The sequence below is a fragment of the Penicillium alfredii genome, assembly GCF_028826965.1.
Source record: "Penicillium alfredii strain IBT 34128 chromosome Unknown utg000004l_segment0_segment0, whole genome shotgun sequence".
Taxonomy (NCBI): domain Eukaryota; kingdom Fungi; phylum Ascomycota; class Eurotiomycetes; order Eurotiales; family Aspergillaceae; genus Penicillium; species Penicillium alfredii.
In genome coordinates this window covers 3,782,679-3,809,929 of record NW_026622701.1, presented here as the reverse complement: position 1 = coordinate 3,809,929, position 27,251 = coordinate 3,782,679, and the positions used below count along the sequence as shown (strand labels likewise).

General features: G+C 52.2%; 15 protein-coding genes across 15 annotated transcripts; 6 read left to right on the top strand and 9 right to left on the bottom strand.

Moving 5' to 3' along the window:
* Positions 1-40: 40 nt before the first annotated feature.
* On the bottom strand, positions 41-625 carry NUU61_003112 (uncharacterized protein; the record flags this gene model as incomplete). The annotated part of the gene is made up of 1 exon (XM_056653694.1): positions 41-625. The coding sequence occupies one exon, from the start codon at positions 623-625 to the stop codon at positions 41-43; it is 585 nt and encodes a 194-aa protein (XP_056514761.1).
* Positions 626-1,040: 415 nt separating this feature from the next.
* Positions 1,041-2,153, top strand: NUU61_003111 (E2 ubiquitin-conjugating protein UBC8; the record flags this gene model as incomplete). The annotated part of the gene is made up of 6 exons (XM_056653693.1): positions 1,041-1,073; positions 1,144-1,169; positions 1,421-1,524; positions 1,578-1,692; positions 1,766-1,947; positions 2,017-2,153. 6 exons carry the CDS (start codon positions 1,041-1,043, stop codon positions 2,151-2,153), a joined length of 597 nt encoding a protein of 198 aa, XP_056514760.1.
* A 1,086-nt stretch (positions 2,154-3,239) lies between these two features.
* Positions 3,240-3,938, bottom strand: NUU61_003110 (LAMTOR1/MEH1 family protein; the record flags this gene model as incomplete). The annotated part of the gene is made up of 3 exons (XM_056653692.1): positions 3,240-3,534; positions 3,613-3,764; positions 3,888-3,938. 3 exons carry the CDS (start codon positions 3,936-3,938, stop codon positions 3,240-3,242), a joined length of 498 nt encoding a protein of 165 aa, XP_056514759.1.
* Positions 3,939-4,345: 407 nt separating this feature from the next.
* Positions 4,346-5,414, top strand: NUU61_003109 (DUF2011 domain-containing protein; the record flags this gene model as incomplete). The annotated part of the gene is made up of 3 exons (XM_056653691.1): positions 4,346-4,371; positions 4,422-4,980; positions 5,067-5,414. 3 exons carry the CDS (start codon positions 4,346-4,348, stop codon positions 5,412-5,414), a joined length of 933 nt encoding a protein of 310 aa, XP_056514758.1.
* Positions 5,415-5,648: 234 nt separating this feature from the next.
* NUU61_003108 (uncharacterized protein) lies at positions 5,649-8,863 on the bottom strand (the record flags this gene model as incomplete). Its single annotated transcript, XM_056653690.1, has 7 exons — positions 5,649-5,665; positions 5,725-5,925; positions 6,018-6,251; positions 7,150-7,486; positions 7,535-7,864; positions 7,919-8,757; positions 8,809-8,863. 7 exons carry the CDS (start codon positions 8,861-8,863, stop codon positions 5,649-5,651), a joined length of 2,013 nt encoding a protein of 670 aa, XP_056514757.1.
* A 696-nt stretch (positions 8,864-9,559) lies between these two features.
* Positions 9,560-10,472, top strand: NUU61_003107 (mitochondrial 54S ribosomal protein uL6m; the record flags this gene model as incomplete). Its single annotated transcript, XM_056653689.1, has 3 exons — positions 9,560-9,830; positions 9,898-10,011; positions 10,099-10,472. 3 exons carry the CDS (start codon positions 9,560-9,562, stop codon positions 10,470-10,472), a joined length of 759 nt encoding a protein of 252 aa, XP_056514756.1.
* A 224-nt stretch (positions 10,473-10,696) lies between these two features.
* On the bottom strand, positions 10,697-11,755 carry NUU61_003106 (3'(2'),5'-bisphosphate nucleotidase; the record flags this gene model as incomplete). The annotated part of the gene is made up of 1 exon (XM_056653688.1): positions 10,697-11,755. The coding sequence occupies one exon, from the start codon at positions 11,753-11,755 to the stop codon at positions 10,697-10,699; it is 1,059 nt and encodes a 352-aa protein (XP_056514755.1).
* Positions 11,756-12,555: 800 nt separating this feature from the next.
* Positions 12,556-13,915, top strand: NUU61_003105 (LSB5 family protein; the record flags this gene model as incomplete). The annotated part of the gene is made up of 4 exons (XM_056653687.1): positions 12,556-12,570; positions 12,620-12,771; positions 12,829-13,845; positions 13,903-13,915. 4 exons carry the CDS (start codon positions 12,556-12,558, stop codon positions 13,913-13,915), a joined length of 1,197 nt encoding a protein of 398 aa, XP_056514754.1.
* Positions 13,916-14,175: 260 nt separating this feature from the next.
* Positions 14,176-15,003, bottom strand: NUU61_003104 (Peroxisomal biogenesis factor 11; the record flags this gene model as incomplete). The annotated part of the gene is made up of 1 exon (XM_056653686.1): positions 14,176-15,003. The coding sequence occupies one exon, from the start codon at positions 15,001-15,003 to the stop codon at positions 14,176-14,178; it is 828 nt and encodes a 275-aa protein (XP_056514753.1).
* A 328-nt stretch (positions 15,004-15,331) lies between these two features.
* Positions 15,332-16,462, bottom strand: NUU61_003103 (uncharacterized protein; the record flags this gene model as incomplete). Its single annotated transcript, XM_056653685.1, has 3 exons — positions 15,332-15,661; positions 15,694-15,881; positions 15,934-16,462. Coding segments are annotated over 3 exons (1,047 nt in total), but the record flags the coding sequence as incomplete, so codon positions are not given.
* Positions 16,463-17,337: 875 nt separating this feature from the next.
* NUU61_003102 (uncharacterized protein) lies at positions 17,338-18,052 on the top strand (the record flags this gene model as incomplete). Its single annotated transcript, XM_056653684.1, has 2 exons — positions 17,338-17,622; positions 17,726-18,052. The coding sequence occupies 2 exons, from the start codon at positions 17,338-17,340 to the stop codon at positions 18,050-18,052; spliced, it is 612 nt and encodes a 203-aa protein (XP_056514751.1).
* A 337-nt stretch (positions 18,053-18,389) lies between these two features.
* On the bottom strand, positions 18,390-20,228 carry NUU61_003101 (uncharacterized protein; the record flags this gene model as incomplete). The annotated part of the gene is made up of 1 exon (XM_056653683.1): positions 18,390-20,228. One exon carries the CDS (start codon positions 20,226-20,228, stop codon positions 18,390-18,392), a length of 1,839 nt encoding a protein of 612 aa, XP_056514750.1.
* A 488-nt stretch (positions 20,229-20,716) lies between these two features.
* On the bottom strand, positions 20,717-22,406 carry NUU61_003100 (uncharacterized protein; the record flags this gene model as incomplete). Its single annotated transcript, XM_056653682.1, has 2 exons — positions 20,717-22,155; positions 22,229-22,406. 2 exons carry the CDS (start codon positions 22,404-22,406, stop codon positions 20,717-20,719), a joined length of 1,617 nt encoding a protein of 538 aa, XP_056514749.1.
* A 469-nt stretch (positions 22,407-22,875) lies between these two features.
* On the bottom strand, positions 22,876-24,384 carry NUU61_003099 (mannitol dehydrogenase family protein; the record flags this gene model as incomplete). The annotated part of the gene is made up of 1 exon (XM_056653681.1): positions 22,876-24,384. The coding sequence occupies one exon, from the start codon at positions 24,382-24,384 to the stop codon at positions 22,876-22,878; it is 1,509 nt and encodes a 502-aa protein (XP_056514748.1).
* Positions 24,385-26,436: 2,052 nt separating this feature from the next.
* NUU61_003098 (uncharacterized protein) lies at positions 26,437-26,790 on the top strand (the record flags this gene model as incomplete). Its single annotated transcript, XM_056653680.1, has 2 exons — positions 26,437-26,449; positions 26,549-26,790. The coding sequence occupies 2 exons, from the start codon at positions 26,437-26,439 to the stop codon at positions 26,788-26,790; spliced, it is 255 nt and encodes an 84-aa protein (XP_056514747.1).
* Between the last annotated feature and the right edge of the window lie 461 nt (positions 26,791-27,251).

The following is a 27,251-nucleotide window of genomic DNA, read 5'->3' as shown; positions in this document are numbered from 1 at the left end:
GGGAACATCTATGTACGCCAATCTGTGATAGCACTACACGTCAAGTTGACTTCTGCGACGCCTTTTGCCACCATATCTTGTCTTGACCATCCTGCGCCGACTCGTTCTTCTCCTGCCACATATTTGCGATTCTGAGGCAAAGTGCCAGTACAAAAAATATTGATGGCCAGAACCCTATGCCAAGAAGGACCGGCTTGTACGGATGAGACGGTTCTAGCGCTTCACAGACTAGCAACAGCGGCCCAAAGGCCCAGCAAGCCTCTCCCATGGCCATTACCGTCCGCTCGGTCGAGGTCTGACGATAGGCACGAATCAAGAAGAGGGTCCCGATCACCGGGATGGCATACAGCACACAGAGATTGATTTGGCCAGCTGTCGAGGCCCGCCAGTCTGCAACCACATCCTCATGGACACTTGTGTAGAGAAAAGGGCCGACAGCCTCCCCAAAAAGGCGGGAGAAGGACGCTTCTGTTGCCTTGGCCAGATCGACACCGCGGCCTATCTGCCACAAGTTGGCGGTGGCTTTGGCTTCATCTTTGTAGATATCATGTTTGAGAATGAGGATCTGGGTCAGATACTCACGGACCTGATTAGGCCCAGCATCGGCAGGTGGGAAGAGAGGCATGACGATGGGTTAATGCGGACGAGAAGTTGGGGATCCGTGGATGCGGGCACCTGGCCCCGGGGCAGTTCACTACGCTGAGTCATCCTGCCATCATCGCGGCCTCTCGCCCCGCTTCTCTTCTTCCTTTCTTTACCTTTCGCTCACTGGATTTCACTGGATTATACTCTCCGTACAACGCTTCAGCCTAAATTTACATTTGCTATATCTCCAGTTGTGCTTCTCTTTGTTTCCTCGCTTTACCGTCAGCCGACTTTCCCGTCTATTGCTTCCCCGCTCCGCCATACAAACGCATCTTGCTCAGTAACTTGGTGGATCGAGGACGCCTGAGCTGAATTCCCCGCTGCAAAGCTCCCCCAGAGACCTTCTGCAGTTCATTGACAGTCTCTTCCCGCTCTACCTCCCTGAAGCCGCCAACATGAGTAGCCCGAAGCGCAGAATCGAGACAGATGTAAGTCATGCCCAAGATAGGCCACCCGGGTCCTCCCAGCTGCTGACAGGGGCTGATTTGACTTGGATAGGTGATGAAGTATGCGCTGCAAACAATGTGCGTTGGTTGATGATATGGCTGCTGACATTTGGCTAGGATGTACGCTCGCCGATCCCCCTCCTCACCCCGCGTTGGCCGCTCTCCCTGGCGACCCGTCGATGGCCTTGAACTTGTCATACGTGGTTATTGGGAGATAATCTAATTATGGATTATAGGCTTATGAGTGACTATGAGGTGACTCTGGTGAATGACAACAGTAAGGCACTCGTCCCAGCACGAATCAACTAGATACTAATATTGCGTTCCAGTGTATGTGCTAGATATCTCCCCACCAACCCCGAGGAAGACTTGGAATTCGAATATCTTCTGAACAGGCAAGAGTTCTATGTCCGCTTCAAGGGACCTGAAGAAAGTGGGTCTCTTGCTCATTCATGACCACCATTCCACCATACTGAGCTCTTTTAGCACCGTTCACCGGAGGCCACTGGAAAATCCACGTGGAGCTGCCCGACCAGTACCCGTACAAGAGCCCGAGCATTGGATTTGTGAACCGGATCTTCCACCCGAACATCGATGAGCTGTGCGTTGATTATATTCCTGGGGATTGTTTCCCGTGTCCCATTCTCCGACTAACCTCGTGTCTCAATACAAAGGTCCGGCTCCGTGTGTCTCGACGTCATCAACCAGACATGGTCACCCATGTACGACATGCTCAACATCTTCGAGGTCTTCCTTCCTCAGCTCCTGCGCTATCCTAACCCATCCGACCCACTCAACGGTGAGGCTGCCGCGCTCATGATGCGAGAGCCAAAAGCCTACGAGGCCAAGGTAAAGGGTATGTATACTGGCAATGGTTTTACGAAAGCAAGTTCGACATGGTCCATAAAACTGACGGTCCCACCAGAATACGTTGCCAAGTACGCCAGCAAAGAGGCAGTGGACGACGCAGGCGAAGACACCGAATCCGAAGATGAGTTGAGTTCCGCAGGCAGCTATGAGTCTAACGGAGAAGAGCCGGCAGGCGCAATGGATGATGTGTGATCGACTCACTCTCTGTTTGCCGCCAAGCCGGGGTCCGATTTTTCGGACTTGCACGAACATATTGCATGACCCTACTTCTTTTTCTACATCTCTATATCTCATCGGAACTGGACCAGCGGGCGTTTCGTTCATAGTGGAGTTTTGATTTCCTTTTAGTTCTGCTTCTTTTTTCCATTCCTTTTTTTTTCTCTGTTCATCTTTATTTTCTCGGTTTACTCGAGCATTTGCTATGGTCGTGAACGGAGTCAAGGACCGAACACGCTAATGCGCGATTTCTCACGGCCTCGGGGATGTGGTACTACTTCTTATTTTTTTTTTGTGTTCTCCATCCGGACGCATTTCAATGGATTGTTATCTATGAAATTAATCCCTAACCTAGAGAATCTCCTCTTTCCGCTGTACTCAACATTGAGACTGCGCCTAAAACCGAGATTTTTTACCCCCATCCTCTTTCCCGACAACTAAATATCTAAGAGTCCCATTTGAACTAGCCGGTCAATCATAATGAAATTGTCTGGATTGAGTCTACATTAACAAGAAAAGACAACGCTGGCAAGCAGAGACTTATACAACAGGAGACACGGTCTTGGGCAGGGAATACGGAAATAGAAACAAAAAAAAGAGAGGACCAGCAGTCGAGCCTGGAAAACAGTTTTGTAAGAGACGAGCCCATATCCAAAGTAGCAGGAACACAAGGCCTGGACAGATGAAAGACAGGGAAAAAAAAGGATGTCTGCGTCAAGGGTATTATCAGACCGAGTAGAAGTGGACAGAAATGAGGAGACAGGAGAGAGAGAGAGAGAGAGAGAGAGAGAGAGAGGAGCGAAGGAGGGAAAGGCTATGTATGTATGTGCAAAGCAATCGACCGGCGATCCATACAAAGAAACCCAATCCAACACCCGGGGGAATGATAATAGAGGATGCGGGGAGCACAATCCCACCCATGCGGTTGCCTCGGATGTAGATGATCAAGTTCATTGCGCGGCCCACCCTTTCGTCGTGTCTATCATCATGGTCATGCGAAAAAAAAAAAAGAGAAAAGGAGAAAGAGTGAGCCCCGCTGCGAAGGAAGGAGGGTGAGGCACTTCAAGTGACCTTCAAGACACCGAAGACATCGCGACTGGCATCGACATCCGTCTTCATATCCGGACGAGATCGCTTCTTGTTCGGGTTGACAACGACTTCACCCCAATGCTTCGGCACGGTTCCCCCCGCGCCAGACGTGGGGCGGCTCGTTTGCGATGTGTGATCGGCGGACAGTGTGGTCGGTGCATGGTTGCCCGACGGGGCGGGCGAGGTTGATGTGGATGTAGGGCCGTTGAGAGTGGCTCGGGGTTGGAGGTGAGGTTGAGGTTGGAGGGACCAGATGTCGATGACAGAACTGCGCAGCGGGGGGCGTGATTAGCCGCAGCTCGAATTTGCTTGCCATATAAAAGGACAAGAGAGAGGAACTGCTTACTCTGATGTTCGCTGGCAGATCGCCTCGAGCGCTTCCCTTTCGCGCCTTACAGACTCGGGATCGGGCTGGTTTGCCTGGTGAGCATGGTTCAATGCACCGTACCCATACCCGGCCTGGTAGGGGTCATCATCAAGCAAGCGCGATGATTCAGGCTACATGAAACAAAAAAGTTAGAAAACCCAATTCCATTTCTGATAAGCCCGGCCTCTACCTCGGACATAAGCCCGGAGCAGGGCGCATTGGACCTGTTTGTCGCAGCAAACGCTCTTACTCACCTCGGGAGAGTCATGGCGGTTACCGCCAAGGCAGGAGGCGCAGGCACCCATTGATGGCAATAAAGATCGGGACTCGGTGCACGAGGTGGTGAGCACGAGGCATTAATCGACCCGGTCGAGCCAGGTGGGACCCTCTTCTTTTTTTCTTCCGCGGCAAGGGAAGGGGAGGCCGGGATGGGGCGGGGATCCTCTTGCGAAGAAAGGCTCCAAAGAGTAAGAGTATTCAGAAAAGACAGAAGCGAAAGAGCGAGAGAAGCGAAAAACAAGAACAGGCACAGTGGGCTGGAGGAAGAAAAATGCAAGAGTCGATGAGGTCGAAGTTGAGGCTGGGGTCCGTGCGATGTCATCGATAAGAGCGTGGCCGCAGCGTGGTTCTGCAGTGGAATTATTCCACTTTTTTCCCCTTCCAACACTCCGCAGACTTTACAGTGTCTACGCTCGCTCTACGCTCGCACATAATGTTCGATGTTCCTAGTGCCAAACGGTAGGTCTAAACCCAATCAATATCAAGTTTTTCTGCTAATCAAAATCCAGCATCCGTCGCGACGAGGTTCTCTCGCCCAGCTCGTCCCGTTCAGCATCTCCTGCGCCCGAGTCCGACCTTCAAGATGCTCATGCGCGACTAGGAAAATTGCTTGATCTCGATGGGCTCTTCGGCACAGAATCAGCTCCGCGGTTAGAGGATGAGTCTGGAAAGCCACCCGTAATAGGGAACAATGACGACGAAGAGCAAGAATTCGAATTTCGATTATTCAGTGCCCCGGCCAAGCCCAAGACCGGTACAGATTCCACGGATACCCAACAAAAGAAAAAGAAAACCACAGTGACCGAGGGGCCACCCAGTGGAGATACACAGAAGTTACGGATCCGCTTGCGGTCCCCGACGCCCGTCACAGGAGACCCCTCGCAGGGCCGATTTGTCAAGTCCTTCCGGGGGTGGCAGTACTATTTTTCGTCCCCTTCTCTTTATGAACCCGGGAAGGAGAAGATTCAATTTGAACATGCGGACCGGATAACAGAGAAGAAGCGCCAATTTGAGGACATGGCCGTGAGTGGTCAGCACATGGAGACCTGGGCGAAGTCACAGGCCTGGGTGAGTGCATTCCCGTTGAAATGCCTAATCACTTTACATATACAAGTGGATCTTTTGTAAGATTAATTACTGATGTGGCAACACAGCCCGGCTGCCATCTTCCTTGGCGAGTCATCCATCTTAAACGCCATCAGACCAAGCTACCCCCGGCGGCAAAGGATGTCCCGGTCTATGTGGTGAAGGATGCTCTGTTGCCTACAACCCCAACATCTTGTAAGAAGCCCGGCAAGAAGCGGCGGGTCCAGCTGCGCAAGCGTGCCGCCGTCGCGCAGGCAGCCCAGGAGACCGAGGCCGAGAAACGAAACCGCAAGAACCGAGAGCGCAAGATCAAACGCCGACAAAAGGCTCGAGAGCAGAAGGCTGCGGCTACATCAGGCGATGGGGCTGGAGATGTCACTATGGCTGATGGCGATGATGCTTCCTCTGATAGCTAGCCGTGGTCTAGGATTGACTTATGAGAAACGGTGTGAAGGATGATTGCTTCCTGGGAACTCTCGGCGCTTGAGTCCAGCTGGGTATTATGCAACTATCAAACACAACGACTCGCGCAACCAAACATTGCCATGCCCCAACGACAGGGGTATAAACGGCGCACCCGAAACGAAGTTGGGATGGATTGAAAACAATGCGAACAACGGCCAGATCAATCTCTGGAGAATGCCGTTCATCTACTTGGCGGGTTCCTCTGCGCATGGTCAGGACTCTAGGTTCGACTAGTGTCTTCCTCAGAGGGCGATCACTCACCCGCCTTGGCCGTCGTCTCCGCAGGCTGAGCGGCACCAGTGTTCTCCGTCTGAGCCTCTGGCTTGGTGGCAGCAGGCTCGGGCTTAGGCTCGGCGGCTGGAGCTGGAGCTGGAGCTGGAGCGGGGGTTTCGGTCGTCTCTGCGGGTTTGGCCTCGGCAGACTGAGGCATTTCAGCGGGGGCTTCCACAGGTGCTGCGGGTGCTATGGACAAATCGATAAATTAGTACCCGGGAGTTACAAATCTCATCGCGTAAAACCGCTCTAAAGGGATCCACCAAAGAGAAGCATTGTACCAGCTGCAGTCTCGGACGCCGGAGCAGCAGCCGCAGGAGCCGAGGCCGGAGCGGGTGCAGGCTCCGCGGGCTTTGCGTCGGTGGTAGTCGAAGCCGTAGCGCCCGTCTCAGCGGGAGTGGGAGTAGGCTTCTGCTCGGGCTGGGTTGCCGCAGGGGCAGGCTCCGACTGCTTGGCCTTCTTGCGACGGAAGAGGTTCTTGAGACCCTTCTTCACCTGCTCGAACGCATCGGGGGCTTAACGACGACAGAGACCCAAAAGGGAACAAGATTAGCAACGAGAGCACTTGCTGCGTCGCGCAGCACACACATCACCGACTTCCTCCCCACATTGCGGGGTCAGGGAGGACTTACGGACACCAGGCATTTCGAGGAGTCAATCAACAACTCTGGTGTGTATGAGATGGGGGGTGTGAGACGAGATTTGAGGTTGGGAGGGAACACGAGGATCGTACGATTAGGAAACAAAATAAGAAAAAGAAGGGAGACGCAGGTGCCAGTCTTGAGGGCCTCCACGTGACATCCCTTGTCATTTTAAATAGTATTTTCGTGATTTCTTTTTTGCTTGTCATCGCTCCTCCCCAGGGGCTTGTAGACTTATCTGCAGCCCACACGCTAATATCATTGGGCCTGGGAGCTCCACCTGGATCTCCCCGTCCCGCATGGTCCATCTTGGCTCTGACAGCTCGTGTGGCTGTGCTGCCCCTACGCCGTTGTGAAACGGTCGATGCCCTCCCGGCGCTTACTTCAGGGGGAGTTGGAATATGTCGGCCTGTCGTTAAGAGATGGGAGGATCCTGCGATAGCCAACGCGATGACAGTGTGGGGATGGATTAACACCGCCTCCCTGCTCAATGCTATATGTTTTCTGGTAAGCTCAGATGGACTTGGACCAAGGAAATTGAGTTGATGAGAAGGAATAAAACTATTGAGTGGCTATAAATAAATAACGCGGGTGCGAGTACTGCAAAAAGGAAATATCCATGGATATAACGCAAGCATGCTCGTCATTTATTGCGTGTCAGAAAATCACCAGAGAAATGGAAGAAACGTAGTCGCCATCGATTGCACTAAGTGAGGGAAAAGATTGTCAGGAAGTATGATCAGACCGGGAATCTGTCGAAAACAGTACAAACCGCAAATCAAGAGAAACACAACCACTGCCACCCTGGGGTTCTGCGCCCCGATAAAAACGATGAGAGCAAGACACACCGTCCACACGGAGTATCTACTGACGTGCAAACCGGGGCCTTGCTGAAACTTGAAGGATGATTCGTCCATCAAAGTGTGTAGATTGGTCGCCGCGAGGGCGACTTTGTCCAGCATGGCTTGCGACACTTGCGCATTGAATCGTATCGCTTCCTGTGCCTGGGACTGCGCGGCCATGGCCTCGGTCTGTAAAGCTTGAGCCTTCTGTAGCTCGGTTGCCCTGATCATGGACTGCTCCATGGAGGTCTCTATATTGTGCAGCCGCTATGGAGATTAGAAACAATTTCTATCCGACTGGGCGCAATCCCATACCTCAGACATCCTGTTCTCCTTCTCAAGCATCATATTCATCCGACCGGTCAGCCATTCCTGTTCGTGTGAGCTTGTTTCCATTTTGGGGTTTGTGTGATAATTTACTAGTGATGCATCAAAGCTCTCCATATTCTTGTAAAGTCTGGCCATGTCGGTCTCCACCAGTGACTCCAGGGAAAAGTGCAATGCCGACGCAAGGTCTCGCTGGGCCAGAGAACTTTGTTCGTGGGCGAGAAGTGCCTCTTTATTTCTGGCCAGGGCCTCTTCGTGCGCGGCGTACAGGGACTGCTGAAGAGCGTCAACATGACTCGAGGCGTTTTGGATATCCTCCTTGAATGTCAGCTACTATATCACGGCAAAAGAGGAACCGAATTGTCATTGAACCTTTTCAAGAACCACAGTCTCAGTCCGCAGCCGTCCCAAGGCTGAAGCCATTACAACCCCCATTCTGTCGATGCCTTGTTCGATGTCACTGAGGAATTTGGCAAAGGTACTCTTGAGAATCGACCCTGTCTCTTCCATGTCTTGGACAAGCTTCACTTGCAGGGATTGCACTGCTTGCAGGAAGGCTTGTTGCTGAGCGGACTCAGTACCCGCCGTCTTTAAAGCTTCCTGGAGACCTGTATTAAGCTTAATACTGCTCTTCACGATCGACCGGTGCAAATCCAGCAGCTCTTCCTTTTCAGTTTCAATCCGAGCAGCCTGGCAGATCACCAGGGCATTTTGTCGGCTGTTGCTATAGGACGTCCACCACTGGGGCCGCGATTCAAGTGCCCTGAGACAATGGCTGAGAACCTCCTTTGGAACGGTGTCTGGTCCCGTATTTGGAGATCCGGGTCTAGTCGCGAACCCAAACCATTGCTTTTGTGCTGGTGGTGATATGGTAACCGGAAGACAAGGTGAAGGAATGACAGCACCAGCACCGTCGAGTTCGCAAATCGCCAGCCGTGCCGCATATACAGACCGAATACCATCTAGAGTCCCAGTCATCTCAGTATCGGTGTCCGCTTGGCTGTTGCTATTGCTTCCGCTGCCATCAAAGCCCTGGCACGATGTCACCAGCCTTGTTGCTGCGATGCGATTGCATGAGGGCGATGACTTCATGGAGTATAATAGTTTCACAGCCTCAGTGAAAATTGATTCCTGCTGTCGTGTTCTCGAGTCCAGGTAAGCGATCGCATCGATGTTGTCTGAGTGGTTTTCTGCAGGGACGGGAATGTTGCCTTTCTTCTGTTAGTGAAACCGTACAAAGGATCAGTTCCTGGATTACTCACCACTCTCATGGATCTTGGCGCAAGTATTTCCAATAACCGCAAGCGCCAGGGTCATTCGATGGGCTGGAAGCAACCTCATCTTGCTTGGATCTTGTAGCTTGCTTTGCACGAAAAGGTTATAGACAGGCCCTGCCTTGTCGTCACTAGTTGAGGTATAAGTTGTAAGTATAAGGGGGAACTTTAAATTTAGATAGAGAGGTGGAAGTCAGAAGAGATGGGTGGAAATGGCAAGGATAGCTTGATGCAAATGAGAGAGAGAAGAAATCCCTGGGTGGATGGTTGAGCTGGGCACGACCCTGCCTAGTCTCACTCGCCTCAATTCGAACCTCACTATCTGTACTCCAAGTAGGGTAATCTATACTCCAAGTAGGGTAATCTATACTCCAAGTAGGGTAATCTATACTCCAAGTAGGGTAATCTACTATTTACTGTAAGTCTTGTTAAGCTTAGTTTATCTTGATCAATTCTTTTGATCTTCAGTCATTGCTCTTGCAGTATGAGATTCAGAAGACCTCATTTCGCCTCTGGAAGGGGAGAATAGCCCCAAACCCAACAAATTTAGTTTACTCAGTAGTAAAATTTATCATTTTATTACAAGTGAGTAAACGATCAAAATATCGAACGAGGGAAGTAGAAAGCGACGAAGGGGAGAGATAGATATATAGATAGTCACGTGGCCACTAACCCGATCGGGCATTCTGGAAACCGACAAAATCGTCCGCTGAGTCTCCGAACCAAACACGCGCCAACCATGTCGTTCTCCATACCCCAACGCTGCGCGCGGCAGCTGCTTCGAGCACCCGTCCAGCGCAGCTCCCTCCCTCTCTTTCTCACGCCTGCCTTCTCCCCCGCTCGCGCACAATGCTTCTCGACCACATCCCCGATGCAGTCCCGAGTCGGGGCCAATGCGATCACCTTCCCCTCCGAAGTGTCCCTTTCGTTCGTCGATCTCCCCAAGCCTATGACTCGGACACGAGGAAAAGACATCCCGACACATGCGGCGAAGATCACAGGGCCTCGCGGTATGTGCTACCACTGCAAAGGAGCCGGAGTCGGAGATGCTAACATATTCCCATTTACCTGCTCTAGGCGCGCTGAGTGTTGACCTCCCGACATTTGTCAACATCAAATGGGATGAAACGGGGCGAAAAGCTACGGTCTCTGTGCAGGACCCGGAAATTCCTCACCAGCGTGCCATGTGGGGTGTGTCTTCCCCTTTCCTTGGTTGGATCTCTTTTATCTTCTTGTCGGGTTTTCTAACCGTTTTCTTTTCTTTTCGGTTTTGTACAGGGACAATCCGCGCACTACTCCAAAACAATGTCCTCGGTGTATCTGAAGGCCACGTCTGTGTGCTGAGTCTGGTTGGTGTCGGTTACCGAGCCAGCATCGAACCACAGGCGACTACGGTGGCTTCGACGTTCCCCGGACAACAATTTGTTTCGCTCAAGGTGGGATTTTCTCACCCCGTTGAACTCGGTATCCCCGAAGGCATCCAGGCTAGCACGCCCCAGCCTACCAAGATCCTGTTGGAGAGCGCCAACAAAAAGCTGGTGACCGAGTTCGCGACCAAGATCCGGGACTGGAGACGACCTGAGCCGTACAAAGGCAAGGGTATCTTCTTGAACGGCGAGAAGATCCAGCTGAAGGCGAAAAAGATCAAATAGTCTCGTCGCTTTTCTCGTCTCGTATCTTTTCAGGGCCTTCACTTTTTGGGTTCCGTGTATTCTTATATCCTCATCATCCTCGACATGCCAAGAATATGTACTTTTTATTGTTCTCTTGTTGCGATGGTATCACAAATATACTTGAGACGCATTTAGCGTGACGTTGCTTTTTCCTGCCCAGCTGGTGGCTCGATAGTTGTAAACGAGCTCGACAATAGTCACCATTACAGCTTCAACACCACCTTGACAGCGTCGATCACTTGGTCCTGGGCAGCCTTGGGAGCCGCAACCACACCCGTGTTGGCAGCCAAGGTCCGGCCCTTGCTGAAATCCAACCGCTGGCCATAGATATCCGTCACTTGGCCGCCGGCCTCGCGTACAATCAGGTCACCTGCGGCATGGTCCCAGATCTTCTCCTGGTAACCCTTCTTGACGGGCAATCGCAGGTAGATGTCTCCCGCACCCCGAGCAATCGAGCAGTACTTGGCCTGCGAGTCCAGTCGCACGCTCGGGGCAGTGATGCCTAGGCGCTCAGCAACAGCAGCGTTGTCACCCTGCGCCGAGTGCGCCGCTTCCACGCCCTCACAGAAAACAGCCTGGGCGATATCGGGGACCGGGCGCATAGAAATCGACTTGCTGGGGGCAAGAACACCGCTCGAAAGCGGCCGGCTGGTGGCGCCCTCGCCCTGAATGGCGGAGAACAGCACGCCGTTGCTGGCAGTCTCTGTCTGCTGGGCGCCCGTGCTCGCGGTGATAGCCACCCTGTCATCCACCGGCAGGTTGGGCGTGCCAATTGCGCCGACCTTGACATCGCCGTCCACAATCAGGCCCAGACACACGGCATACTGGCCACCGCGGAGGAAGCCCTTGGTGCCGTCGATGGGGTCGAGAGCCCAGATGCGGCCCTTGGGACCACCAGAACTCTTGCCCTCGTCAATGATATCCAACATACCCTCTTCGCTAGGCAGAGGACCGCCCAATATCTTGTCGCTCTCCGCATCTTCCAGCTTGATATCTTGGACTAGGCGCCAGATCTCTGCGCTGAGCGCCTTGTCCTCACGTAGGGAGCTAGCCTCCTCTTCGGCGACAATCTCGTCGTTGGGGAAGTTCTTGCGAATGGCCTGGATGATGAGGGCCTGGGCTCCGAAGTCGCCAATGGTGACGGGGGACTTGTCGTCCTTGGAGACGGTGCCCTTGGCCTTTTCGAAGAAGACCTTTTGGGTGAGGAGGGTCGCGCGCTGAACGGCGAGCTCGGCGATATAACGTTCTTGCTGGTAAGACATGATTGCGGGCGGGGGATGGGAGAGAGAAGAGAAGAGGAGGGAAAGGCGAGAGCGGGTCTCCCAGGCCACGCTGAGGGCCACGACGAGGGTGGAGCAGACCACGAAGCGGGACAGCAACGCCAAGTAGGTAGATCGGTCTGTCCGGAAAGACCCACGCCGCATTAAAGCACCGCGTCGGAATAGGTAGAGATGGAAAATCGAAGGCAAACCTGCTTGCACTTGAGCTGTTGGCTTCGTCAGTCCCTTGCCCCTCAGGCCAACTCAGGCAGAGACGCTACCTCAGGCACCAACTCCCCGCCCTAGTCCCGTTTGGGCAGTCACGCGATAAGTGTCTCATTGCTCGATTTCCTGGTAATCACAGGGCCTTTCAGTTTCTCTTTTCAATTCTGCATTGACTTAAGGCCCTTTACCTTATATATTAACTGTACACCCTCTGGGTCTGCAAACCCCGACTCGGCTTATCGGGCAACCGACTAGCGCCAAGATACGGCACTAGATACCCGCCCCTGCGCCCTCCGACGTCACCGCGCGAAGGAATCATACCTTTGCCCCGATCCTACAATTGGTGTACCTTGTATCTGGCGCAGATAAACCAAGGGTTTATATCTCCCGAGTGTGCAATCCTCAATTTCCCTTGATCCACTCAATTCCACGCGGTCCGGTGTAATCCTTGTGCGGGGTCCTCGATATCGCTGATAAACGCGGGGTGGTCTGCGTTTCGGGGGTTCTTTATCACATCTTCCCTGCGGTTCTAAGCGTTCCTCACTCTTTGCGATCCACATCGTATTCAACCAGGCATCATGTTCCAATCTTCAGTAAGTCGCTGTGTGAATGCTTTGTCGGGACAGCTCTGATTGCGGACAGAAACCATACTCGGCGGTGACTGTGCAAATCGAGGTTCTCACGAGCGAGCAATATGAAATCGAAGACTCTAGCGGTATTGTCGATCTTGTCGAGGTGGTCCGCATTCAGGCCACTGGCCCGACGGAAGCAAGCCGGGCTTTGCGCAAGAAACTGTGAGCTTCTCGCGGGCATAGAGAACGATTGGATTCGGGGCTCACGCACACACCTAGTAAATACGGCAATCTTCACCGACAGCTTCGAGCACTCACGATCCTCGACTTCCTGGTGCAAAATGCAGGAGAGCGCTTCTTGCGTGAGTTCGCCGACGAGCCACTCTTGGAACGACTCCGCATTGCAGCCACCGATTCCGTTTCCGATCCCCTCGTAAAACAAAAGTGCAAACAGCTTTTTGGACAATGGGCAGCCTCGTACAAAGACACCCCGGGTATGGGTAAGGTTACGGCGCTATACCGGCAACTGCCCAAGCGAAAACAGCCCGCCTCCCAGGCCAAGGCTAAAGTGCTCCGTGAGGGCGCAAACTCCAATGAACCACCAATGGGGCACTCGGTGTCAGTGTCTACAGGGAATGGGCCATCTACAGTGCTCGGCAGCCCGAAGCAAAAGCCCAGCAAATCCAAGAAAGACAAGCGGGAGAAGAAACGATCTGTAAGCTCGCCCATCAACCTTGAGAAAGAACGGCCGCAAATTCTACAAACCATTGCCGCGTCGTCAGTTGCCAGCACCAATCTGTTGAACTCACTGAAGCTTGTCAACCGCGAGACCACCCGTGTGAGTGAGGATGCAGAAGTCATCAATCGATTCGATCGGTGCAAGGATCTGCGGCACCAAATTCTCCGTTATATCCAATATATTGAGAGTGAGGAGTTCCTGGGTGGCTTGATCCATGCCAATGAGGAGCTAGTGACCGCATTGATGGCGTTCGAAGTGCTGGACAAGAGCGTGGATTATGACAGCGACAGTGATGAGGATGTGCTTGAGGGAAATTCCAAATCCGGCCGGGGACTGGACGACGATATGAACCAGAAGTTTTCTGGGCTGAACGTCAACCCTTCCAAGCCGCCGCGACCGAGCCGACCCGTGGACCTTCCCATTGCCTCTTCGTCTCAAAAGTCTCGCCAAGTCTTTGAAGGTGATAGCGAGTCGGAGGAAGAAGATGACGAGGATAACCCATTTGGAGATCGCAATGCGATTAAGACACCTGGGGTTGAGAAAACGGGTTACAGCTGGTATGTGCTTCCCTGTGGCTTTCTTGATACCTCTCGCACTTGCTAACCTGTCCATAGGAAGGAAGTATGAACAACCCACAACTCTTGAGACCCGGATATTCAGACCTGGGGTTAGTTGTGATCCCACATATTTTTATTTTTGTCTGGTCTGCTCTTTGGCTCGCGTATAGGATACCCACGAGTCAGCGCTGTGACTGCTGTCCTTTTGAGATGATGGTGCTGAGTGTATTTTAGTTTGAGGGTTTGGCCTGCATAGCTCTTAATGAATTGATGTTTCCGTATGTTCTTCATTTATTGTAGTCGAGAATATAGACCGATGGATACATTCAGTCACCCCATCCTAAATCCACCTACAACGTCATCCATCTTCCAAAGGTCCCTCAACACCACAGAATCAGCCAGCAAGCTCAACGCACCCGTCACTTTATCTGGAATCCCAATACCACCACCATAACTCCAGTTTAAACACAGCAGCGCCCAAACAGAGGAGGAAAAGAGATCTTTCCTCCAGGCCAGGATCTCCAATCCTCGAGCTTCTTGTGTCTTCACAGCCATCCTCGCCCCATCAACAGATTTAGTCAATGAAATAGACGATGTCGAGGTCTCTTCCCGTCGACGTCTAAGCGTTTTCTCGCGCCATAGCTTCCCCAATTGCAGAAGCATATGAATGAGCAATCCGCGCGCACTCCACATATACCATCTGTCTATGTCGCTCCATTTTTCAATGATCCGACGAGGGAGGATGTTCTTGGATGCAAGGTAGGCCACATTTTCTAGGAGTTGATACACTATACTTGCGAGAAGTTGGATGACTTCCAAGGCGTGGATGGCTGCGTCTTCTGGTGGTGTTTGTATTATCTCGGATGTTTGGGTCCAGAGCGAGACGAGTCCGAACAGGCGCAATGTGTAGCGTGTGTCTGATAGCAGGGAGGAAAGCAGCATAAGTGATGAAGAGGGTGACCTCCCAACGGATTCTAGGGCAATGTCGCTCTTTCGTCGGGCCGGAAATCCTAGCCTTCTTTGAAGTCGGATCCATTGTTGGGAGGTGAATAGGTAGTGTAGTGCGTGCGAGAAGTATTCAATAGATCCAAGGATGCTGTCTTGGCCAGTGGAGGTTGATAGTATTCTGCCGACGATGTTTGCCATTAAAAACCCCATTCTTAAGTCGAGCAAGAAAGAAGATGGATTCCTTACTTGTTAAGTCTCTGCATAGTCATTTCGATTGACTTGAATGCCCCCGAGAATGTTGATAGTTGACGAGGGGATATTCCGCTCTGCTGAACCCGCGAGTCAACTCCATCGGGGTCAGATGAATTGTCGACCCTCTCGGCGTGGCCATACTTGACTTGGGATTTTGTCATGATATAGCTCGTGAGTTTTTGTTTGCAGTGAATTTATTACTCTCTCATCGGGCCATTCCTGGGGGCTTCGGCTGTTTATCTTGTTTGAGATGTATATCGCCAGTACCTTCCATGTTGGTATAGCCCTAGACACGTTTATGTAACGCCATCCCCGAGCCCACCTGGACACCCCTGGGCAACCTACGAGAATACCCGATGAGGTGTTTATCTCGAGAGGTATATAGTCTTGCAAGCACCTCAACCTGCTCCGCGGTAACGCGGTCAGCCGTTGGGGAAAAGGCCTCGAACAGTGGACGCTGACCCAGAATTTCCCAGACGGTACAGGCAAGGGTCCAGATGTCAGAGACAAAGGAGAGCGGCTCGCCTGAGAATCGGGCCTCAGGCGGCTGGAAGAGAGGAAGAGTCTTTGAGGTCAGTCGGTAGGTGTGGTTTGGATTGAAGATTCTCCAAAGGCGCTCAGAAAGATCTTCTCCTCGCCTATATCAACATCATTGCTGTGAACGCCAAACCATCCCGGCATAAACACGCGGCCGGGAACGCCATTTGACAACTGCTCCCCATCGAGACGGACGACAGCTTCTGATTCTGGCTCTCCAAATCTTTCGTATAGCTCGAACGTAGAAAAATAATCTTTCGCTTCAGGAAATTGGATTAATATGTTGCCAAGATGAAGGTCTAGTAAATCATGTCAGTCAATCAGTTCAGCTGGAAGCATCTGTCTGTTTACGTACCACCGTGCACCGTATCTTTCCCGGGAAGAAGTGCGACACCACGAATGAGTTGGTGCAATAATTGACTGCGCGACCTTGGGTCGAAATAACCCCAAGGTGGAAGCTCATTTGGGCTGGCGGAGTGACAATATATCGATGTCTCCCATTAGGGCCAGCAACCCATAATTCATCGATGAGGCGAGGAATAATCTCTCTGCCCGGCCTGGCGGGCGAGTTCCCAAAAGAACGTATCAGACGGGCCTCATGCGGGCAGCCACTGGAATCAGAAGTAGTGACCTTTATTGCCACATATCTGGCTCCTTGTAGGTCACGGGTTAGCCATATGGTGGAGTACCCTCCATATCCAAGCTTGTCGACCAGTTGATAGCGGCCATCATTCAGCCTGTCTCCGATGTGTAGAGGGTGGAATCCACCTAGGCGGTATCTGTCTAGGTCTTCGACATGTTCAATGACCCCGTACTGAGACTTGCCATGCTGAGACAACAGGGTCAAACTGCCCAGGTGAGGTAGAGGAGTGACGACTAATCTTTATGCCTGAGGTGTCAAGGGACCATCGTCTCCATCCATAGATTGAGCCCTGGAACTCCTCTTGTTATGCTATCGCTAATGAACCTCAGGCTTAAGTTGGGATTTTGCTTCTCTTAGTGGAAGTTATCAAATTCCAGACCAGCCGCTGACCCTCGCTTCGCTCAGGTGGCTTTAGGAAATGTAGTAGAGAATGAAGATTAAAATTCAAAGCCTTGACTAAATTTTCTCTAATTCAAGAGGTTAGTTCACTAATACTCTCTTTTACCTCGATTTTTATATCCGTTTTCTAATCGCTTTTTACACCATTTATAATTCTCTAATTCCTCGGACCTCTTCTCTATATTGAGCGAGGGCTAAGAAACAGAAATTACAATTAGGGAATTGTTTCACTGCGGTCACATATTCCTATATCACAGACGTGGACACGGCTTGTTTCAAGGAACTACCTATCCTTCTGAATCTGATCTATCTGCCATATCCTGGCCCCTCCACAAAGACTAGAAAGCTAGTGTGTCTAGATATGACGTCGGTGCGTTTTCGGAGATCTCCAGGGCTAACTATGAGACAAGATGATGTCTGATCGTGGCACTTACTAAAGAGAAGAGAAAAGATAGTCAAAACGGAGAGCAAAGGAAAGGGGGAAAGAAGACGTGAGAAAAAGCTTGGAATATTCTATTTCATTTTCAAAGAAAGGCGAGGGGCTAAATGCTGCAATAGGAAAATAGGACAGGAAATGGGGGCGGACGCGTAGAGAACGGTTGCCTCAGCTCAGTACTACATTTAAGAGCGAGAGACAACTCCCATCTCTTCTCTCCTTCTATTCTTCTCTAATATCCTATCTCAGTTTACTTCTATTCTTCTACAACCACCAAATGGCCATCACCGAACTTGCCCTCCTGCGCCTCAAATCGCAAGACACTTTCACTACAATAAAGCCAGTCCTACAGGATGCTCAAAAAGCCCAGTCCGAGTACTCGGGCCATGCCGTTCGCTTCTTCCGACAGACCGAAGATCCACTCTGTATATACCTCACGGGTGGGTGGGCGTCGGTCGCAACGCACAACGGCGAATGGACCACGCTGGAGACGAACCAGCAGTTGCTGGCGCGGTTGGTGGAGCATGTAGATATGGAGTGGATGTTCCACTTGGATATTGATGTGAGTATACAACTTTACTTTCAATTTACTTCAGAATTGTTATGATTATTATGATTATTATTTCATCTTTATACAAGAGTAAAGAAACTAATTTCCCTTCCAGCCATCCACCGCAACCATCCCCCTTAACGCCCCCATCATCGCCATCAGCCGGTACTTCGTCGACCGCAACAAGAAAGCCGAGTTCGAGGAGGCCTACGAGGCCGGCATACCGGGTCTCGGCGAGTACACGGCGCCGTTCCCGTATTGCGGCAGCTGGAGGATCGACAAGGACGGCGAGAACGACGAGTTTGTGCTGTTCAGTGGATGGAACTCCGTCGAGCACCACATGGAGTTTACTCGATCAGAGGCGATCGCGAAGCTCAGGGGGATTCTGGGGGCGTTGACGGGCATGGAAGTTGCACATGTGCAGAAGCAGAGCTTGGAGTGAATTGCTCTCTCTATATATACCACCCTGAGGGTTTACTAGCACTACTACTACTACTACTACTACTACTAATATCAAGTCAGGTGTGTCTTGTATGTGTGATAGAATTAAAGACTCAGACAATGCAGGTGTACACCGATATATATCCAGACTTTTTGTACTGCGAGGCAAAAATGGGCAAATGGGTATTATGGGTCGTCATCATCGGGAGTCGTGAGCATAACGCAAAGCAAAGCAGAGCAAAAGGCAAGCAAAAGCAGATATACAACGCATTGCACATTGAAGGCCATGTATAGTCAATCCAACTCCCGAAACAAAGTAAAAGACCCATGGGCGGCTATTACAGCACCTTGGGTTTCATCCATTCGCTCGTGCCAACCCCCAGGTTGAGGCCGTTCCGCTCCCACCAGCGACGAACACGGCCCTCCGCGCCCGAGACCGGGTCCGCGTCCTCGAGGGCCTCTTCAATGTCACAGGTCTTGAACTCGACGCGCAGACCACACGTCTTCCACCACTGCAAAACGTGGTCGTGGCCGTTCTTCGTCGGGCCCACCAGGACCTGATTGTCGAAGATCATCTTGGGGCCCTTCAGCCTGTACCAGAACGCGAGCACATGCACATGGCCGTGGGTGCTGGCGATGCGCGCGACGTTTTCGGCGTGACTGTATGGGATCCCCGAGGCATCCCACCAGGCGAGCGAGGCGGTGCGGCCGGACTGTGCGGCCAACAGGACGGATTTGCCCACTTTGAGAGGGAGTGAACTGTGGACTGGGGCGTTGGCCGAGGCGGTTTTCCACCAGTCTAGAACCTCGACTCGGCCTTCGGCGCTGGCGGCTTCGAGCGCGCGCTCGCTATACCGGAGTGAGAGCCCCGAGTGCAGCCACCAGTCCAATACTTCGATAAACCCAGCCCGGGAGGCCCCGTCCATGGCATCCGCCTTGTACTCTTTGTTGGGTAAAGCGGGGGCGTCGCGCCACCACGTCAATACTTTCGGGTTGCCGTAGATTGCAGAAGCGCGATATGGGATGTTGGTGAGCCGGGAAGTGGTCCAGAGTAAGTCGAGGTGGATTTCAGTGAGATAGGAAAGGATGTCGGTGCGTGAGAATTTGACAATAAGGTGGCAGGCAAGGTCAGAGAGGGGTTTCCACCGAGGCAGCGCGTCGATCCGCTTCTTGATCGCGGCAAAGGATCCCCGCAAAATACTATATTCCAGGGTGGCCGGCGTGGACATTTTCAGTAGATGGCTCTGCCATTCTTGCGGAACGGGGAGATTCGTCGGGATGCCCACAGCCTTGGCGGTTTCCCAGTCCCCCAGCTGATCCTCGAAGACGTTCAGCCAGATCTCTAGAGGGAGCGAATGTGCACTCCCCTCCGGCTTGGGCCAGTGTGTCTGCAGGTGTCGGAGTGCCGAAGCGGTGGCACTTGTGGATGTCGTCGCCGACGACAGCATCGATTTGGTGGTCGGTTTTGCGGGCGGAGTACCGGATCCAAGGCCCGCCCCGTTAACGAGGGTAGTCTCCCACGGCGGCAAGTGTAGAGAGGTTTCGAATGTCTTATGTAGATCCTTCAGACCGTCCCATGGTAGTGGCGTTAGGTCTTCCGGGCCGTTAGACTTCCACAGCACGGGTTGCACAATGCGAATCCATGGCCAGAAACAGCGGATTTCGTCAAGCTGGCGACTGCTCAGCGGGTGATCCCATTCCGAGATAGTCATGCCCGGGATGAGGATCACCGGCTTGGCCGAGACCCAGCCGCGCAGCAGCGCCAAAGTCAAGGTATTGGTCAAGCCGGCCAGCATAGAGCCCAGAGCGCCCGCATCGATGGGGGCGACCAGCAGCATGTCAGCCCACTCGCAGAGCTCAGCCGTCTTTGCCTTGAGCCATTTCCGCGCGCCCGTCTTTTTATCGAAGGTCTGGCTGTCGACCGTGTCCATGTAGTGGGGGATTTTGTTGGTGCCCGCCAGCAGGGCTGAGGGTTCGTCGGTGATAAGGCGGAGTTCGATGTACGGGTTTTGGACGAGCGATGGCAGCACCGTGTCCGCAAAGGCGCTATCGGTTGACAAGAGCAGTCGGCGTCGTCGGGGGCGCGGTGCGGCATCCTGTGTTGCTCGCTCGGAACACACCCGATAGCCTTCTTCATTGCCTATCACCGTCTCTTCGCAGTCGCCCTCCACCTCCATCGCACTCGACCACACCCCCTTGGCGATGCTGCTTTGTGGACTGATTGGTATTGCTTTATCAGACTGAAAATCCACTGCCATGCCCCAGAGAGAGTGCGAAGAGCATGTGAGGATCCGTAGAGCGGGAGGCAAGATCAGACGAGGTAATGTGGGAGGGGTATGAAATCGAGATCAATTGGGCTTCCGACGATCAGGTCTTCAAATGCGGTACTTTTGAGCAAGCGGTGTGTCTCGACGATGCGTCGCCACGTCGAGGTGAGCAGAAGAAAAGCACAAACCAATCAAGGCTGGCGAGTTTGAGGGTCTCCAATTGGGCCCAAGCCGCGCCTGGATTGGTGTTCGGGTCTGACTAAAACATGATTCATGATTGTTCCTCCACCCCCCGGGAGCCATGGAACTTGATGAAAACAGCATCTATTTAGATTGATGCGAACTAGTATGTCTACTTCGGTGTATGTACAAGGTCCCTCTTAAGTGCATGCAAAATCTCAACGTCGCGCCAGGTTGTTGTGCAGCGTATGCTCTCTCATGGCAATACTAGTCAACGCCCCCAGTACAGTGAGTCCCAGCAGAGTGAGGAAGACAGCGCGCAAGGAATCCATATAGGAATTCAGAACCCCCGGGACCCAATCCAAGGGAAGCTTGCGGATCTCATTCAAGCTATCTCGGATCCGCGAGATCAGCTCTTCGGCGTGCTCACGACCACGAAACCGGGACCATAGTCCCAGTTTCAAAGTGTTCTGGAACACAGTCGAGGCGATGGTGATGCCGATCGTGCTTCCGGTGCTGCGGAAGGCATAGGATGCAGACGTTACTACCGCGTGGTGATGATGGTCCACCGCCGAGATGAGTGCCACTAGCGTGACCGTCAGCATGCTTCCGTAGGCGACGCCCCCTAGAAAGAAGTAGAGGAAGGGCAGCCAAGCAGGGGTGGAGAGATCCAGTGTGCAGATCAGGGCAGCCGCGGTGACCTGCAGGGCCATGGCAACCGAGTTGAGAATCTTGTATCGACCACTGGCGCGCATGATAACGCCGCAACCTAGAGATCCGATGGAAGTACCAACCGCCTGAGGGATCAATCGCACACCAGCAGCAGTGGCCGAGAGCCCTTGCACCTGGAAAAATAGGGGCAAATAGAAGAGAAGGCCAAAAACTGCCATCGTCGTAAACCAGTTAGTCAGGCAGGCTGCGGCAACCGTCCGATCCAGGAGAAGGCGAACGGGAATGATAGGCTCCGAGGCAATCCGTGCTTCCACATAGATAAATGCGCCTAGAAATACCAGCGATAGGGGCAACGAGGTGAGAACAATTGGGTGCGTCCACGGCACTTGGTTGCCGCCCATATTGAGCCCAAGTAGCAAGGATACCAGCGCCAGGATCAACGTGAAGGCACCGAGGAAATCCACTCGTCGGATCCGGGCTGTGTCCGAGTTCTTCACCGGGATGTCTATCTTGATGGCAACCATGACGCACGAGACCGCCAGGAACGGGACCTGGATCAAAAACGCCCATCGCCATCCCAGGGTATCATTGATCCATCCCCCAAAGACCCCTCCAAGTCCACTCCCTGCCCCATAGCAGAGATTACCAATGCCTTGCCACACACCACGCTTGCGCAAGGGAACCAAGTCCGAGGTCACAAAAGTGGAAATGGCCGTGAGACCACCCCCGCCGACACCTGCGACAACGCGACCAAAAATGATAGCCGATTGTGTCTTTGCCAACCCGCAGATCACATTGCCGATAGCGAAGAAAACATTGGAGAAGATCAGGCCCCAGCGACGCGAGTAGATGTCGGTTAACCGGCCGCTGAGAGGCTGGAAGGCGGCATTCGAGATCAAGTAGGAAGTAGCCAGCCACGAGAGCAGTGAAAAGGAATTGAAGGAAGAGGATATGGGTGCGGAGAGGGTCGCGACGATCGTTGTGTCTGTGGTCACCCAATTCATTAGTCTCTGAACCAGTGCTCAACGACATCGTCAAGGGTCAAGATACTGCCATACCGAGTGCGGCGAGAAATACTCCAAGCCATATGCTCGATAGAATCACAACCAGCTCTTTTGTACTGGCTTCCTTGGCCAGGGGGGCTCCATTTTCGGGGCCTGAATCGGCGGGGCAGGCCTCGCGAAGCAGAGGCGTTTGCTCCGTTGTCGGGGATCTGGAGGGTTCATCTGTCGCCATGGTGAAGAGGATATTTAGGATAGTCGGTCTTCCATTGGTGTTTTAGGGAAATGCCCACCGAATGGCGTGCTCGGGGTGAGTCAGAAAAGTGGTGGGTTTGTTCGGGTGGATTGCCGATGCGGAGAACGCCGTGGCGTGCGGAGACCTCATGTGCCGGGAACTCGCTACTATATAAACTTGGTGATTTACGACAAGCTTCAATGGAATGATAGATGTCAGAGGAATTACGATAGCGGACTTTACGGTGCTCATTCATTTGTGCCCTCGACATCCTTATGCCAAAGCCCAAGAACGTTACTGCAATCAAGCGAGAAGGAGGGTATTTTGTCTATCACCATCTATCTCTATCTCTTGCTTTTTCCCCCTCCTATAACCACTCACTTATCACACATGCAAAGAAATCATAAACATCGCTCGCAGACGCAGGTATACTTTTAAATCGCCAATCCAACAGCTCCAGCCGTGACCATTAGTCAACATACTTGGGGAGAGTCTTCAAGACACCGTCCCGGGCAATCTCCTCCATAGCGGTGGTGATCTCCTGGATGAATCTCTTGTCGCCGCGCAGGTCATCACCGAACAGGTTCTTGATGCTGAGCAGTTCAGCCGGGTTGGTGCCTCCGGTGCGAGCCTTGGCCTGGAGCATCTCGCGCATGGGATCGTCGACCGTGAACTTCTCGCCGTTGTCTTGGACGCCGTTAATATAGCGGAACCACGCGGCCGCGACGAAGCACAGGCGGCGGAACGGGCCCGTCACCCAAATGGCCTCGGCAATCGACGGCATGATGAACTGGGGAACCTTGCCCGAGGCGTTGAGGCAGACGCGGGGCAGCTGGTCCATGATGGTAGGGTTGGAGAAGCGCTCCATGAGCGTGTTGCAATACTCATCAATGTTGACACCGGGGATGTCGGGCAATGACGGCTTCACCTCCTCCTGCATCATCTGCCACACGAACTTGCGGTACACTGGGTGCTCCATGACTTCGTGAACGTATTTGAAGCCTGCCAGCTGACCGGGGTAGCCAATGGCCGAGTGGCTGCCGTTAAGCAGACGAAGCTTGTGCTTCTCGAACTCCTCGACGTCCTGAACATTCTTGACAACCTGAACCCCGACCTTCTCGAATGGAGGGCGGCCATCGGAGAACTGGTCCTCGATCACCCACTGCATGAAAGGCTCCGTGACAACGGGCCATGCATCCTCGATGCCAAACTCAGTGGCAAGTGCCGTTTTGTCGGCGGGAGCTGTTTGAGGGGTGATACGGTCGACCATGGCGTTGGGGAAGGCACCTTGCTCGACAATCCACTTGGCGATCTCCGGGTTGCGCAGGCGCGCAAACGACTCGAGCATATGGCGCGTGATGGAGCCGTTCTTCTGCATGTTGTCGCACGACATGACAGTGAAGGGCTTCAGTCCCTGCTGCTGACGCCGTACCAGGGCGGCGTAAAGGAAGCCGAAAGTGGTCCGCGGGGTCTTCTCGTTGGCCGGGTTGAGGTCGAACTGGATGTCGGGGTTCTCGCTTTGCAGCTCGTGGGTGTTCTCGTTGTAGTAGTAGCCGCTCTCGGTGATAGTGAGCGACACAATGTGGGTATCAGGGTGGGCCATCTTGGCGATGACAGCCTCACGGTCGTCGGGGGCAAAGAGGTAGGAGTTAATGCTACCGACAACGTTGGCAAGGCTTCCCTTGGCCGAACGCTCAATGACCGTGTAGAGGTGGTCCTGCGATCTCAACACGTCGCGCATGGTGGCGTCGAAGGGCTGCAATCCAACACCGCAAATGGCGTAATCGGTCACCCCATGCTTCTGCATCACCTGGTCGACATAGACAGCCAGGTGAGCTCGGTGGAAGCCGCCTACACCGACGTGGACGATTCCCTCCTTGACCGCGCCACCGCGCTGATAGCTTGGAACCTTGATCTGTGCTTTACCTGCCGTCGCAATTTGCGACAGGTTCTTGCTGGTGAGCTTCAGGGGTGCCATGATGAGAGGAATTGGATAAATGGCAAGAATTGGGAGAGATGGAAAAGGGGAGTCAACAACTGCTGGGTCACCGCCGGTTTTGACAGGGAAATGATCCAGAGCGTTACATCATGTGGTGGGGTTGGCATAGGCAGTCTTGTGGAGTTGACCGCGTTTTCGCTTAATAAAGTCCAATCTTGCGTCAGACTAAAACCCTAACGCCCAAGAAATCCTTTGTTTTCTTTCCAGGATTGTTCGATTTCCGATCTAGATGTTCGTGGAGTGTGTACATTTATGAGACCTCCAAGTGATGGGCCCCAGCAAATTGGAGAAAAACCCACTATTACTAGAACTATCACAGTAATTTCAGCTATCGATCTTCGCATAATCCATTCTTTAAGATTTTTTTTTGGCCGCCACCTTCCGAGCTATCCAGGGGGTGTACCATGGGTGCCCCAAAGTACTTGGCCCCTCCATGTACCCCGCGCTTTATTCTGCTCGCAGTTTGGGATTCAACCACTGACAGGCTGTTAAAACAGGGCGGTAAGGCTATCTTGGGGAAGCGGTGGGGCAAGGTACATCCGGTGTCAAACCTTGTGGCGTCAGGAATCAGGTGACTTGCTCGGGCTGAGACCGGGGCAAGCTGGGCCAGCAGCCACGCTGTTTCTGCCCACTCAAATCTGCCTATCTCCCGCTCTCCCGCTGATCTCAGTCGATCCCCACTTTCCTTGCTCCCCTATCGGTGGGGTCAAGTCATGGACCGGGAACCTACAGAAAGTTCTGGCCTTATCATTAATTCACATTTTTCATTTTTTTATGTGTAATATTTATTGGTGCGACTTAATTCGAGCCGCGCCTTGCGATGGCATAATTTTGACTTGGTTATGCGTGATTCTCAAACAAACATTTGGAGTAGTTTCTGCCCTTGCTCGAAATTCATGGTCTTACGAGCTCCTGTTGTTTTATTTTTTCCTGCATGTCTGGTAGCATCCAAAGTGGCCGTTTACTAGGCGTGGCAATGCAAATGGAGACTACTTTCGACGGGCTATAGTATTTGTTTCAAGTAGTAAGACCATGTATGACTACACCCTGATAGTCTCGGAATATCCCGGTCGATCTAGTGTCTATGATAGCTCTGTCTTAATGCACTAGTGTTTCGGCAATTGCCTTTGAAATTGTCGATTGCCGAAGTCTGAAACATTGCCAATAATCTATCGATTTCCACTATTGGCTCATTTAAGGCTTTCTGGTTTGAACCTTGGGAAGTATAGTAAGAATTATTCAAGTAGGATATTTGTTTCGATAGTTAACTCATGTTCTTCGGTGACTATGAAAGAACAATGTATATTAAGCCAAGAAAAACCTTCAAAGATATGTCTAGGAATTAGAATCAGAGAAACTATGTCTTTGATATGTAGATGCTGTCACTACTCAGCAATCGCTTTTAGATATTTCTAGATTCTTCTAGTGGTATAGATCATATGTTACAAAAAGAAATGCTTTCTCTAGGCTTAAATTAAACATGTTTTGCCTTGGGGCTTGAGAGGCTCAAGGAATGTATTCCATGAGACACTTATGACTGATTTGAATTATTCATATATTTATGTTCATTCATCTTTCTGAAACAACAGTTGAGATATTCAGCAGAACCTTTCTAGTCGAGTGGATCAACCTTCAAAATTAGTTTAGGACCTTTGTTTCAAAACCAAATCCAAGGCTATTAAGAAGCCAATAGGGCAACTTTTAGAGAGAAAGTATTCTTATGAATTCTGTATTCAAAACAAGTGTTAGTCATTTTAAAGTTATCTGATCTAATCGAACCTTGGAAGCACTTCAGCAACTGAGAAAGTATTGGACTAACCAACTAAGGGAAAGCAAAGATATTTTATTAATTCTATGGCCAGAGAGAAATGGACGAAGTACTGGTGTACGCATAGGCAAATAGACATCTTGAGTTCTAGATCAGGTTGTGGGTAGGGAGCTTTGATGTTGGCCCATCCCTCTCATCTGCCTCTCTCATCCGCTGGGACTTCACCTCTGCAACCTCCACTTTTCTCCCCCCTTAAACCATTCATGGACTACGAGTGTGAGTCCTGACACTTTGGTCACAGTCCATGCTCTATCCTCGTCTCCGTCTTGTTCATACCAACCTTGGAACACTCGTAACCTCGATATTTTGCCTTAGGCTTTGCTGACCATTTAACCGTGCAGAGTTTCCAATTCAAGATACTCAACATCCATATCACCGAAAAGAAAATCCAAGCCACCCCCAGAGCTTGTTCCTTTCACCAACGGTCTCTTGCACCCATCCTGCAGAGTCTCATGCGAGTCGGGGTGGCTACTAAGGGGCCGGCCGTTCATGAAGTCGATGAGGTTCTGCAGGCAGCCAAATGGAATGACGTAGAGGACAAGCGTCGGCCCCGATGATGGTGCGCAGATTCCCCTAGCAGATCGCAAGTGCCGATGTAACTCCCATGGCCATCAGGAGGACCGGGTTCTCCGCAATTGTGGGGACCCCTGTCGGATTTCACTCTTGCGGACGCTTCTCCGGCTGGAATTTCAAAGCCAATCTCGGGTTTCCCTGGTCGTCGCCCTCTCCACTCTTCCTTTTTCTGCTGTTCGTCATTCGCGTCGCTTGATTGATCTTCCTTCCCCATCCCTATTTGGGTTGATCTATTTGGGTGAACTGGGAGTTGCCTAATTATGTTTCGTCAGCACTCTGCGGCACTTCCTGTCTCCGCGCTTCCCGAAGCGAGGTATACCATGATCCGGCAGAGACCGCGGTCATAAAAGCCAGGATGGATGGGCCGAGGTGGATCTGCCCTCTTTTAAGTATATAGCACATGGCTGCTCCGCAGATGTGAAGTCTTGTCAGGGGCCATCCGGTC